General features: G+C 43.6%; 1 protein-coding gene across 4 annotated transcripts in view; it reads right to left on the bottom strand.

Annotated features, from left to right (window-relative positions):
- Window positions 1–14,796, bottom strand: part of LOC126259174 (alpha-1,6-mannosyl-glycoprotein 2-beta-N-acetylglucosaminyltransferase) — a 460,896-nt gene that overhangs the window by 142,793 nt on the left and 303,307 nt on the right. For 3 of the 4 annotated variants that reach the window (XM_049955741.1, XM_049955744.1, XM_049955742.1), the window contains exons 2-3: window positions 8,696–8,883; window positions 1,752–1,972 (exon numbers count right to left, since the gene is read on the bottom strand). In XM_049955741.1, the coding sequence (XP_049811698.1) occupies window positions 1,752–1,972; window positions 8,696–8,711 (237 nt within the window). In that variant the 5' untranslated portion in view covers window positions 8,712–8,883. The remainder of the gene's footprint in view (window positions 1–1,751; window positions 1,973–8,695; window positions 8,884–14,796) is intronic. The other variant, XM_049955743.1, reaches the window with a different exon arrangement.

The following is a 14,796-nucleotide window of genomic DNA, read 5'->3' as shown; positions in this document are numbered from 1 at the left end:
GAGGACTCGAACCTCCGGCGGGAGGGGCCGCGCAGTCCGTGACATGGCGCCTCAAGCCGCACGGCCACTCCGTGCGGCGGTAGTTTTCAGGTCTCCTGTGTGTTATTGTTGCTAATCGATATTAAAAAACTCAGTATTCGGTGAAAAAAATCATTGACAGCAGTAACAAGTAGCCTCGTTTCTCTTCGATATCGAGTGTCTATAATTTGTCTTGGTCATCGATGATGCGATGTGTTTAAGACTCCAATATCGATATTGAAACATATTACACTACTGGCCATTAAAATTGCTACACCACGAAGATGACGTGCTACACACGCGAAATTTAACCGACAGGGAGAAGATGCTGTGATATGCAAATCATTATCATTTCAGAGCATTCACACAAGATTTGCGCCGGTGGTGACACCTACAACGTGCTGACATGAGGAACGTTTCCAATCGATTTCTCATACACAAACAGCAGTTGACTGGCGTTGCCTGGTGAAACATTGTTGTGATACCTCGTGTAAGGAGGAGAAATGCGTACCATCACGTTTCCGACTTTGATAAAGGTCGGATTGTAGCCTATCGCGATTGCAATTTATCGTATCGAGACACTGCTGCTCGCGTTGGTCGAGATCCAATGACTGTTAGCAGAATATGGAATCGGTGGGTTCAGGAGGGTAATACGGAACGCAGTGCTGGATCCCAACGGCCTCGTATCACTAGGAGTCGAGATGACAGGCATCTTATCCGCATGGCTATAACGGATCTTGCAGCCACATCTCGAACCCGGAGTCAACAGATGGGGACATTTGCAAGACAACAACCATCTGCACGAACAGTTCGACGACGTTTGCAGCAGCATGGACTATCAGGTCGGACACCGTGGCTGCGGTTACCCTTGACGCTACACCACAGACAGGAGCGCCTGCGATGGTGTACTCAACGACGAACCTGGGTGCACGAATGGCAAAACGTCATTTTTTCGGATGAATCCAGGTTTTGTTTGCAGCATCATGATAGTGTTTGGCAACATCGCGGTGAACGCACATTGGAAGCGTGTATTCGTCATCGCCATACTGGCGCATCACCCTGCTTGATGGTGCCATTGGTTACACGTCTCGGTCACCTCTTGTTCGCATTGACGGCACTTTGAACAGTGGACGTTTCATTTCAGATGTGTTACGACCCGTGGCTCTACCCTTCATTCGATCCCTGCGAAACCCTACATTTCAGCAGGATAATGCACGACCGCATGTTGCAGGTTCTGTACGGGCCTTCCCGGATACAGAAAATGTTCGACTGCTGCCCTGGACAGCACATTCTGCAGATCTCTCACCAATTGAAAACGTCTGGTCAATGGTGTCCGAGCAACTGGCTCGACACAATACGCCAGTCACTACTCTTGATGTACTGTGGTATCGTGTTGAAGATGCATGGGCAGCTGTACCTGTACACGCCTTCCAAGCTTTGTTTGACTCAATGCCCAGGCGTATCAAGGCCGTTATTACGGCCAAAGGTGGTTGTTCTGGATGCTGATTTCTCAGGATCTATGCACCCAAATTGCTTGAAAATGTAATCACATGTCAGTTCTATTATATTTGTCCAATTAATCTGCACCTGCATATCTTATTGGTGTAGCAGTTTTAATGGCCAGTAGAGTATAAGTCTCAAGGTCGATATATCGTAATCGATTATCATCGAACATTCCCAGTCCTGCGTGCCTAGTAGTAGTGTAGTGAAGGTGGGCGCGGGCGGCGACTGACCTGAGGCACCATGCTGAGGATGGCGGCGGTGGAGTCGTTGGCGTCCGCGGCGGCGGCGGCGGCGTCTGGCGCGGCGTGTCGGGCGCTGCCCAGGCTGGCGACGTGCAGCTGCAGCCAGACGAACGTGACGAGGAACAGGAAGACGGCGGTGCGCACGCACGACGCCGTCCGCCGCCGGCCGATCGCGGGCGCCGCCATGGACACGCGCAGCCCGCGGCCCGCTGCAACCACACCGCCAAACCGGCTCTCACTGCCTGCTTCCGTCACATCATCACACGCAAATGACTAGCTATGCCAATCACAGAAGCCAGCACACAAAAGTAAGTAAACACAGAAGCAAGACATCTGTGATAATCTACTAGGTGATCTAAAAGTCAATATAAATTTGAAAACTGAATAAATCACGGAATAATGTAGATAGAGAGGTACAAATTGTCACAAAATGACATGGGGTTTTACTAGAAAAAAAAAACCGTTCAAAAAATTTCCGACAGATGGCGCTTCATCTGATCAGAATAGCAATAATTAGCATAACAAAGTAAGACAAAGCAAAGATGATGTTCTTTACAGGAAATGCTCAATATGTCCACTATCATTCCTCAACAATAGATGTAGTCGAGGAATAATGTTGTGAACAGCACTGTAAAGCATGTCCGGAGTTATGGTGAGGCATTGGCGTCGGATGTTGTCTTTCAGCATCCCTAGAGATGTCGGTCGATCACGATACACTTGCGACTACACGTAACCCAAAGGCAATAATCACACGGACTGAGGTCTGTGGACCTGGGAGGCCAAGCATGACGAAAGTGGCGGCTGAGCACACGAACATCACCAAACGACGCGCGCAAGAGATCTTTCACGCGTCTAGCAATATGGGGTGGAGCGCCATCCTACATAAACATCGTACGTTCCAACAGGTGTTTATCAGCCGGGCTGGGGATGATGCGATTCTGTAACATATCGGCGTATCTCTCACCAGTCACGGTAGCAGTTACAAAACCAGAATCACGCATTTCCTCGAAGAAAAAATGGCCCGATAATGGTAAATGTGGCAAATTCAACGCATACCGTGACTTTCTCGTTGTGCAGTGGAGTTTCCACGACAGTTCTAGGATTTTCGGTAGCCCAAATTCTGTAGTTGTGGGCGTTGACAGACCCTCGGAGCGTGAAATGAGCTTCGTCGGTCCACAACACGTTAGTCAACCAATCGTCATCTTCCGCCATCTTTTGAAACGCCCACACCGCAAATGCCCTCCGCTTCACTAAATCGCCAGGTAACAGTTTGTGATGCCGATGGATTTTGTACGGATAGCATCGGAGGGTACGGCTAAGTGCCAACCTAACAGTAGTGTACGGAATGACGGTGCAACGTGCGACTGCACGAGGGCTGACTTCCCCGTGCATAGTCGAACCTGCTACAGTCTCCATTTCTTCCTGAACTGTCTCAGCAGCATCACGCCTTGTGCTCGGTCGGCCACTACGGGGTCTATCGTCTGAACAACCCGTGGCTTCGAACTTCGAAATCACTCTCGCCACAGTTGCATTTGTCAACGAACCTTTACCTATTCGAATCCCCTTCCTATGACGATAGGATCATAAAGCTGAACTAGCACATTTCCCATTCTGATAATACAGCTTTGCTGTCCAGCGCCATCTGTCGGACATTTTTTGAACTTTTGTATTTTTTTTGGTCTAATAAAACCCCATGTCATTCCGAACATGTGTGTCAATTTTTACCTCTCTATCTACATTATTCCGTGGTTTATTAAGTTTTCAAATTTATACTGACTTTTAGATCACCCGGTATATAGATAAGAGGGACGTTCAGTTTTTCTTACAGCCGTTAATATAGATACACTATGCGATCATTAGTATCCGGACACTCCTACGTAATGTGGAACTGACCACTAGATGTCACGAGAGGTGGACCCATCAGTATAAAAGGAAGGTGTGGAGTACCGGGTTGTCAGTAAAGAAGCAATTACAGCAGATTGTTCCATCAGGAGAGCTCAGTGACTTTGAACATCGACTAGTCTCCAACAACGTCAGGGGCATTTCAGTCCTTCAGAAGCTGTCCACGTTGAATGTTGGTCACGTGACGATGTAGTGGAAACGCGAAGGAAGAATCACGGTGAGCCGTGGTAAAAATTGCTGTTTTGAAGAGCACGCCGCAGCGCGTAGTGTGAAGCAGTCGCCCTCCGTTTCTGGCGGTGGCGCCACTGTGGCAGTCGCAGCTTTGGTGTCTCCCTCTGGTGGGAAATGGGAAAGGTAGCCTGTTAACGTGCATTTAAGGGGCGCTATGAGCTCGCCAGGGGGTCAGTCTGGGTCAGTCTCTCGTCCCCAGCTTGCCAGTCTGTCTCTCGTCCGCATTTGTTAGGCAGTAAGAGAACTCAGCGAGTGGTCGCCCGGTCGGGGCTTAGTTCCTGCATCTGAGTCTGCGCGTTAGGCCGCCAGTCTGCTCGAGTTTACTCAGGCAATGGTCATTGGCGGTTGGATCGATCGGTTGGTCGATCGCGCCCTGAGACACAAGATGACTTGTCCGTCTTGAGCGTCAGCGCATGTGTGATCGTCACGTGAGTCCAGTGGGCTGCTGCGTATAGCGAGGTGTAGTGACTTCGCGGTCGACACGAGAGCAACAGGAGTCAACCCACGACATCAGTCTGGCCGGTGCGAGCTGCGACGCCGTGAGACGGGAGATCGGCGCGCCTTCCTGCGTCCGTTGAAGCGGCTGGCAGCGGACGGTTCGGGAGAGCGATTTGGGGGTCCTGAACCAAGTCTTCTCGAGAAATCGCAATTTATTAGAAGTTAAGTGATTGATGGTATGTTGTCTGATTTACTCTTGTTAAATTCTACTTGTTTTCTTGGTGAGGTCACCAGCCGTTTTGCTGTGGGGTCGTCCCACCATTCTTCTCCGTTTTCCCACCAGCGGGAAGGTGGTTGTTTATAAATTGGGTGGTCCATTTTTCCCTTGTGGAGTAGGGGCGGGTTAGAGCAATCTGCGGTTCGGGCTGTTCGGTAATCTCCCTATCAATCTACCGTACGTTAGTAGCTGCCTCTGTCATGTTTGTCGGATTTGGTGTACGAACGAATTTATTACTTCGAGTGTAACGGCCTAATTCCTGAAATATGTTTTTATCTTGCCTATCATCTTGAGAGGCGGTATCTGTGTATTGTAGAGCATCTTAACTTGTTTGGCCAACCTTGTAGAATTTTACATAAGATTGCATTTCATGGGCTTTTATTTAAATGATCGTTTTAATATATAAAGTTTCCACCCTTTCACCGTAGGCTTTTCTTAGAAGTTAAAATCAAGTTGCACCTTCGGTGGCAAAGTTAATATTTTAATTTTTAGTGTTTTGTACCATTTCCATCTCTCCTACGGGGGTGCATAGTTTGTGTGCTTGTGTAAATTGTTAAAACTTTTAGTTTAAAGTAATCTGGTGTGTTGCAGATTTGCACCAGTGTAGTCTTTCAGAGGCTGTTGTGAGCGGTCTAAATACGGCCGTGTCAAAAGGGAGCGGCAAGGTTCTCTGCCCGAAAGCTCATACAGTCAGAACTTGTTTCTTTCTGCCTCTGAATAAATTGTAACTTTGATATTTAGAGGGTGCTTTCTGATTATAATTTTAAATCTGTTTCTTTTAAAAAATGCTTTTAGGCACTATTTAAGTGAATAAAATTCCCATTTGTTAAAAGGAATTTGGTTATGATTTCATCAGTTACTCCCTGGCAACTCCTTCCATGCTTACATAGTGTGATTACATGTTTTAATGTTCTTCATGAATAGCTAGTAGATAAAGTAAATTCTTAAGAATATTCTTTGAAAATAAATCACGGTTCACACGGCTACACCGAGACTAAGCAGACCTCATGTACCGACGGAGAGGTGCCGTCGCCGACTGCGAGGGATGGCTCTAAGAAGCTCTGTACATTAATAATAATAATAATAATAATAATAATAATAATAATAATAATAATAATAATAATAATGAAGGGGATTTATCGACATAAAAAACCTACATTATGGACAGGTAGACAATTTAAGAAAATTCTTTCTAGAACGAGCAGAAACTAGCAAAATACACAAGGCAATCACTCATATAAATACATCGGCTACACCACTGCAATTTCATAACCACTTCTACAACCCTTTAGATCACATAACATCAACAGATACGAAGAAAGTAAATTGGAAAAAGAAAACACTTCATGGCAAGCACCCGTATCATCTAACACAGCCACACATCGATCAAGACGCATCCAACACATGGCTAAGAAAAGGCAATATATACAGTGAGACAGAAGGACTCATGATTGCACTATAGGATCAAACAATAAACACCAGGTATTACAGCAAGCATATTATTAAAGATCCCAATACCACAACAGATTAATGCAGACTTTGTAAACAACAAATAGAAACAGTAGATCACATCACAAGCGGATGTACAATACTAGCAAATACAGAATACCCCAGGAGACATGACAATGTTGCAAAAATAATACATCAACAGCTTGCCTTACAACATAAACTTATAAAACAACACGTTCCTACATACAAGTATGCACCACAAAATGTACTGGAGAATGATGAATACAAATTATACTGGAACAGAACCATTATAACAGATAAAACAACATAACATAACAAACCTGACATCATACTCACCAATAAAAAGAAGAAATTAACACAACTAATCGAAATATCCATACCCAATACAACAAATATACAAAAGAAAACAGGAGAAAAAATTGAAAAATACATCCAACTGGCTGAGGAAGTCAAATATATGTGGCATCAGGATAAAGTTGACATCATACCAATTATACTATCAACTACAGGAGTCATACCACACAATATCCACCAGTACATCAAGGCAATACAGCTACATCCAAACATATATATACAACTACAGAAATCCGTAATTATTGATACATGTTCAATTACCCGAAAGTTCCTAAATGCAATATAACACATACCGTACAGTTAATAGGAAGTGACGCTTGATCAAGGTCCGCGTCACTTTCCATTTTTAACCAGACTTAACGTCTGAGAAAGTAAAGAAATAATAATAATAATAATAATAATAGTTTCGTGTGGCTCAATGGCCAGGTGCAAGTCTCTCTATTGGACGCCACTTGGGCGACCTACGTGTCCCTATCCTATCCCCGTTAGCCAACCGAGAAAGAGGACCTGCAGTTTAATGTAGAATCCGAAAAAGGTGCTATTTCTGGCGACTCCTCATACCGTTGAGAGATGAAGGCTAGATTAAAACGAATCCGTGGTCTGACCGAGATTCGAACCCACGATATCTCGGTTTGCAGGTGAATTATTGCTGGACCACCAGGCCTTATATATATATAATTACGAGTAGTTCGTCTATAGGTTTCGATCAGTGAGTTTGCAAGTGTCAAAATGCGGGGCATATATGTCCGTATCGCTTGGCTGACAATTTTAGAGATACATCAAATGAATTCGCATTTGCGAATAGGGACTACCATCAGCTGTAGCACACCCATTTGCGGGTGTTGCTGCTACATGTAGGCAAGGGGTTAGTGTCGATTTCGAACGGAAACTGTTTACTCGCCTCTCATATTAGCAACTATGAAAGAATTGTTAGGTTTTTAATTTATTACTCGTGCCGTAACTTTCTTTCTCTTGTATTATTTCACAGAAATGTCAGTCAAATAATAGACTTTTTCCTAAAACTTCTAACGTTCTTTTGCTTTAACTATTTCGTATGGTAAAGCAGTTTTTTAGTGAAACATATACTGGCAGAAGTAAAACTGTGAGTACCGGGCGTGAGTCGTGCTTCGGTAGCTCAGTTGGTAGAGCACTTGCCCGCGAAAGGCAAAGGTCCCGAGTTCGAGTCTCGGTCGGGCACACAGTTTTAATCTGCCAGGAAGTTTCATATCAGCGCACACTCCGCTGCAGAGTGAAAATCTCATTCTGGCATATATCTTTACTTTTTAACGGTATTTTGAAGACAATTGATAGATTGCTGACAAAGCCAAAAATTCTCTTCCAAATAATCAAATGAAAAATTTATATAGCGCGCAAAATATAGCATTTACCAGGACAGTTACACGATAATAGTTAAAATTTCAATAATGAATTAATCTAATGACGAACATTTATTGTCCGATCAGTTCAGAAACAGGCATACTCGTTCTATAACGTGTTGATCTGTAAGTTGACTTATTTTCATCAGAAACAATATCACTCGAAGACGATATCAATGTTTCAGAAACGACAGAATGCCCTACCAAACTTTTTTTTTTAATTGTATCTAAAACCAAACACCCTTTAGTACCGCTGATACGACAGATAATTGATACATCGGTTTAAATACTGTTATCAGTATGAAAAGAAAAATGTCCGTTACAATTGAGATCAAACAAATACAGAAATTTACCAGTTATTCATAACTAAAATACGGGTACCGATATTAACAGATCGATTTTTCCCATCCGTATCTCTTATTGTCATTCAACACCAAACTATACATACGTGCATCATTTACGTGCACCCAACAGGTAAACACAACACACACATCTAATACAACGCGCGGAAAGGGATCATTTCGTTTAAAGGAAGAAAAGGCGGCTGAACCGAACCCTCTCCCAGGCAACAGCGCCACACCACTCTTCACTTTCTTTCCGGCTCATAAACGCAACCAAATATATATAACAATAAATCACACAGAACAAAACTTGCACGATGTACAGCGAGATTGCCTCTATGACGTTCCCTGAAACATTAGGCTGAGCACTAGGTGGAATCAAGCAACAGAAACGAAGTAACACTAAAGCACAGACAAGAAGCGAACCCTGCACCACTGCGGCATTAATCCTACGTAAAGAAGAGGCGGCAGTGGCGAATTCCTTGCAAACAACGATTAGACGAACACAGTGGACCGTTAGATAGTGAACTTTGTGAGACTTACTGTAATGTAACCTCATATTATCTACAGTCACAACGATCTCTAACAGCAGACAAGACAGCTGACATGAGAAGTTGTGATGCTTTCAGGAGTATCTCGACATTCTCTCGGGGCGAAGTGACGCCGTCATGTAGAAAGGCTCCCAGAAACGTGTCCAGGCGTTGAACAATGTCTGCCATAGTGATCACATCCTGGTGACAATCCGAGAACGTTTTGTATTAGTCCAGTTCAACGAACTACCTCAAGTTTATACGTGGTTTGTTCATTGTGATAAAAGTGACGGAAAATTATTATTTGTCTACATAATTATAATGCAAAAACACAAAAAAATTACTTTAACGATCAATACCGTACCGCACTGAGCTGTTTTCTAATTACAAGTGTGATTCTACTATATTTAACTCTCATAAATGAAGCAAAAAAATCACAAAAATAACTCACGATTTTGTGCCACACGAGATAAAAACCAGAATAAAAAAAAATGACACAGCATGACTAAAACACAAAACACAGTTACTCACGAAGAACTTATGTTCGATTTGTTAGAATTTTTTGAATTAAGTGTTACAAAACATCGATGAGTCACTCTGGTAAATAGCTTCAACCTGAATGTGGTTGCCTCGAAATATAGCACAACAAGCCATGAGTGATTCTGTTAGTAATGGCAGACAGCTCTCATTGAAGTCCACGTAATGATAGCTGATCCTGAAGTCGTATTTAAGAGACAAATAATGCTCCATCCCACATGCAAATGAGGTTATTAAAATCTAAGTGATCAATTGCCGAACCATTCGCAATAAAGTCCCAGAGTTCGCTCCTAAAAACAGAGGAAATTACATAATATAAAGAAAGTGATTTAAAACTCTAAATTGACATCAGTGAGGCTTCCGGAGAAAATTTCTGTGTATTGGGGAAAGATAGGCTAATGGGAATTGGAACTGGTGTATTCGTCACAGAAGACAAGATAGCGAAGTTCACCGAGATGAAAGCGGTATCATTTGGGCAAGACATAGAATCAAGGGTGGGCATAAACTTATAAACGGGTCATTCTATCAACCAGACACTCCCTAAAAAATATAATCGAAACTTTCGAGGAAACCTCAGCTCGCTAATAACAAATGTTCGCCAATCATACTACCATCATTAAAGGAGATTTTAATCGTACCCCTGTCGATTCGGTAGGTCGTGTTGGGAAGACGCCAAGTGACACCAAATAATACGGAAGTAGCCGGCCGAAGTGGCCGCGCGGTTCTGGCGCTGCAGTCTGGAACCGCGACACCGCTACGGTCGCAGGTTCGAATCCTGCCTCGGGCATGGATGTGTGTGATGTCCTTAGGTTAGTTAGGTTTAACTAGTTCTAAGTTCTAGGGGACTACTGACCTCAGCAGTTGAGTCCCATAGTGCTCAGAGCCATTTGAACCATTTGAACCAATACGGAAGTAACTACGAACACTGTTCACTATTGAGCATCCCACTTCTTGCAGGGACCGAGCGAGGTGGCGCAGTGGTTAGCACACTGGACTCGCATTCGGGAGGACGACGGTTCAATCCCGTCCCCAGCCATCCTGATTTAGGTTTTCCGTGATTTCCCTAAATCGCTTCAGGCAAATGCCGGGATGGTTCCTTTGAAAGGGCACGGCCGATTTCCTTCCCAATCCTTCCCTAACCCGAGCATGAGCTCCGTCTCTAATGACCTCGTTGTCGACGGGACGTTAAACACTAACCACCACCACCACTTCTTGCAGGATATATTAAAGTGTCACAATGTCCCAGCAGAATAGGTACATCAGCAACATATTGGTGTGTGTGTGTGTGTGTTGTGTGTACGTGCAAGTTCTGTGGCACACTGAACAATTCAGTGCAGTAATCGTCATCGCGAACGAAACCTGGGATCGTTGCCGCCAACCAGTAACGGAAAAGCTACAGTATAATGATGGGGCACTCATTCTATGCCAAGGGCACTCATTCTAAGCCAAGTAAGGTTTAAGTTTGGTATCAGCAGGGGAGGTTATACCGTTGATCTTAAGCGATGAAATGTGTCGTCTTCGACCACTAAACGCTACGAAAGAGCGCTAGCACTAGAGTGATATGCAAGTAAGAAGGCGTGTGGGCGATGCGTTTTGTGAAGAGAATACATTGGGGTGTCATCAGTGTCCTCTCTGTTTCTATTTTACTCCAGGAAACTCTTTCCTGTAAAATGGCAACGCTGAGGTGCGTTTCACACGGGGACACTTGCTTCTGGTTTTGACTCTCTCTCTCTCTCTCTCTCTCTCTCTCTCTCACACACACACACACACACACACACACACATTAGCCCTATCGCTTGTTAATGTAATATTTGCTACGCCAACTGTGTGTTCTCCGTAATAGATGTTACAATGGCCTCATCACGCCAACACAAACACGAAAATCAGCGTTAAATATTCGATGCGCAACCTCTATCCTCTACAGGAAGACGCGGTAGAATGACGCTATTGGCTGTAGCGTGACGTGGTACATCTCCCCTTGCTACTTAGCTTCGCCACAACCTCCCAAACTGCTTCACACTCAAATCTCCGAAAAATCCAATCCTGAAAGTGTAGACTGCTGTCTATAGGTGTTCTGTTGCAACATAAGGCACGGTCCTAAAAGGCATAAGGCTTGTGCGACAGTTTCCACGAACACAAACCTCAGGATAGAATGTCTTTCCAAGTCCACCGTACCCCATCTTTCTCAGAGAAGTTTCCATACGTTTAACGTACGCCAAAAGAGCAATAGACGAAAAGAAGTTCCGTTGAGAAAGAGGCGCACCACGTGATTAACAATGAAATCTATTTTAATTCATGCCCACGTAAACGTTTTAGTGACTAAACCGATTTCGAATTTTTAGTCATTTATATTAGCCCATTAATACTTCTTGGCCGATAGTTGAGTCAACATTTACATCGGGCTCCTATTAGTAGGAGAAACTAATTGAACAGTCTAAACCTGTTTAGTCCTTAAAGAATTTACGAGTGAATGTCAAATAATCTCTATTGACATGAGGTAATGTTCTCGCTGATGTTGCATGTCAATAACATGGCAAATGTAAACCAAAACGAATTGTTTCCTGCGGGAATTCTGAAAGTGTAAAGAAGCTTTATGTTCAAAATTGGCACAATATTGTGCTACATACGCACACTAATTCATATTTACAGGAATATTTATGAAGTCATTTTGGTGTGATTTATGATCGTGTATGGAAACTTGGGGACGTTCAGCTATATGTCATTAATATACAGACTGGATAAGACACGCAGCTGTTTTATTGATCGCCGGCCGGAGTGACCGAGCGGTTTTAGGCGCTACAGTCTGGAACCACGCGACCGCTACTGCCGCAGGTTCGAATCCTGCCTCGGGCATGGATGTGTGCGATGTCCTTAGGTTAGTTAGGTTTACGTAGTTCTAAGTTCTAGGGGACTGATGACCTCAGCAGTTAAGTCCCATAGTGCTCAGAGCCATTTGAACCATTTTTTGTTTTATTGATCGCATTTAAATCACACAGTGGATTTAGAAATCATACAATTTAAGAGACTAAATATCCCTCCAACATTTTCTTGAAATTGAAAGAAATAATCATTTTGTAAAGTTTTTCGCTACACGTATCGGTGATGTCGTTTGAACGTTGGTGCACGGTAAAGAGCTTTTCTCTTCACTACTAGCTGTTCCCAGCCATTCTTTGCTGTGGCTTAGTCTGATTAAGTGGGAAAGAAAGAAAAGGGAAAGCACATATTTCTAATATGTACGGGAATTGTGCGTACATCCTAACCTTCTACATCTACATCTACATTTATACTCCGCAAGCCACCCAACGCTGTGTGGCGGAGGGCACTTTACGTGCCACTGTCATTACCTCCCTTTCCTGTTCCAGTCGCGTATGGTTCGCGGGAAGAACGACTGTCTGAAAGCCTCCGTGCGCGCTCTAATCTCTCTAATTTTACATTCGTGATCTCCTCGGGAGGTATAAGTAGGGGGAAGCAATATATTCGATACCTCATCCAGAAACGCACCCTCTCGAAACCTGGCGAGCAAGCTACACCGCGATGCAGAGCGCCTCTCTTGCAGAGTCTGCCACTTGAGTTTATTAAACATCTCCGTAACGCTATCACGGTTACCAAATAACCCTGTGATGAAACGCGCCGCTCTTCTTTGGATCTTCTCTATCTCCTCCGTCAACCCGATCTGGTACGGATCCCACACTGATGAGCAATACTCAAGTATAGGTCGAACGAGTGTTTTGTAAGTCACCTCCTTCGTTGATGGACTACATTTTCTAAGCACTCTCCCAATGAATCTCAACCTGGTACCCGCCTTACCAACAATTAATTTTATATCGTCATTCCACTTCAAATCGTTCCGCACGCATACTCCCAGATATTTTACAGAAGTAACTGCTACCAGTGTTTGTTCCGCTATCATATAATCATACAATAAAGGATCCTTCTTTCTATGTATTCGCAATACATTACATTTGTCTATGTTAAGGGACAGTTGCCACTCCCTGCACCAAGTGCCTATCCGCTGCAGATCTTCCTGCATTTCGCTACAATTTTCTAATGCTGGAACTTCTCTGTATACTACGACATCATCCGCGAAAAGCCGCATGGAACTTCCGACACTATCTACTAGGTCATTTATATATATTGTGAAAAGCAATGGATAGCAGGAGATGGACAGAGAGATGTGGCAGGAGGAGATGGAGGGGGGAGAAGAGATGGACAGAGAAAGGGGAGATAACGTGAGGACAGAGAGAAGAGAAAAGAGATGGGGCAAGAGGAGCTAGAGAGGAGAATTAAGACTGTTGATATTTTTAAAAATATCCGGGAGTCCAATTTATCGATATTTAAAAAAATATCATAATCAGCTGTAGAAATATCGGAAAGAAGTGTCGATACATCGATGGAGAAAGCATCGAAGTAACTGGCTATAAAAATATCGGCTGCACATTGTAAATACACTGCCGGTTTTAGAGCTGTACATTTAAGTATTGATTTATTATTAGATGTTCAGTACATCAACATGCTAGCAGTCTGCCTATCGCCCTTAGAGCAAGAATTGAAAGGAAAACGATGTACGTTCACGCTTGGCGATAACCACTTTGCTAACGATAGTAACTGCATCTAAGTAGCACAATAAAAAGTCCCCGATGGACCCGTCATTCGGTTTCTTCACATATCGGATTTGTCCGGAACACTTCATGTCGACTTCCCAGTTTTTTCATTTCTGCCAACGTCAGCGAACTTGTAACTGAAGTGTCAGAATTGCTTGGTGTAGCTAAACGTTGCAGTTTCTGTTGGTAGCGCCAATTATGTCAGCATTTCTCCTCATACGTTTCCGCCCCACCGCAAAGACCAATCTTCTCATTTAGATTTTTGTTCATAGTTTTCAGCAACTGTTTTTGAAAAATTCCGAAGTTTTTATCGCAGCTGGTGTACTATTTCTTTACATCGGAAATCATGTTGTTCCATTCATAGCTCGACTTCCCAGTTCAAGTGGACTTCTTCTTTTACGCCACATATACTTGCTTTACACAGTCAAAGAGAGAGACTGGAAGCGATAAAAGCTCTACAAGTAGTAAGACTTCTTTACACAGTGAAAGTAAAATTATGTTCTTCTTCAATTTCAAAAGAACATCTTCAAATATTTACCGAAAATTGTGAAAAAATATATCGGGCCTCGATATTTCCATTTTGATATCGATATATCGGTGCAAATAATATTACCAAAGTATATCGACATACCGTTCAGATAAATGTTGACATATCGATATGACTGTGTGTCGATGACAAATGATTCCGGGAGAATCGTCGATCTATCGATATCATATCGACAGCCATATTTCCAGCTCTCTCTGTCCCCCACTTCCTACCCCCTCTGTCCGTCCACCTTCTCCCTCTTTCTCTCCATCTCCCCCTGTCCCATCTCTTTCCCCCTCTCTTTGTCCATCACCTCATCACCTCATTCTCCCTTATCCTGTCCATCTTCTCCTCTCTAGCTCCTCTTGCCCCATCTCTTTTCTCTTTTCTCTGTCCTCACGTTATCTCCCCTTTCTCTGTCCATCTCTTCTCCCCCCTCCATCTCCTCCT

The sequence above is a fragment of the Schistocerca nitens genome, chromosome 5, assembly GCF_023898315.1.
Source record: "Schistocerca nitens isolate TAMUIC-IGC-003100 chromosome 5, iqSchNite1.1, whole genome shotgun sequence".
Lineage (NCBI taxonomy): Eukaryota > Metazoa > Arthropoda > Insecta > Orthoptera > Acrididae > Schistocerca > Schistocerca nitens.
Note: the sequence above shows the minus strand (reverse complement) of the source record. Positions and strands in the feature narration are given on the sequence as shown.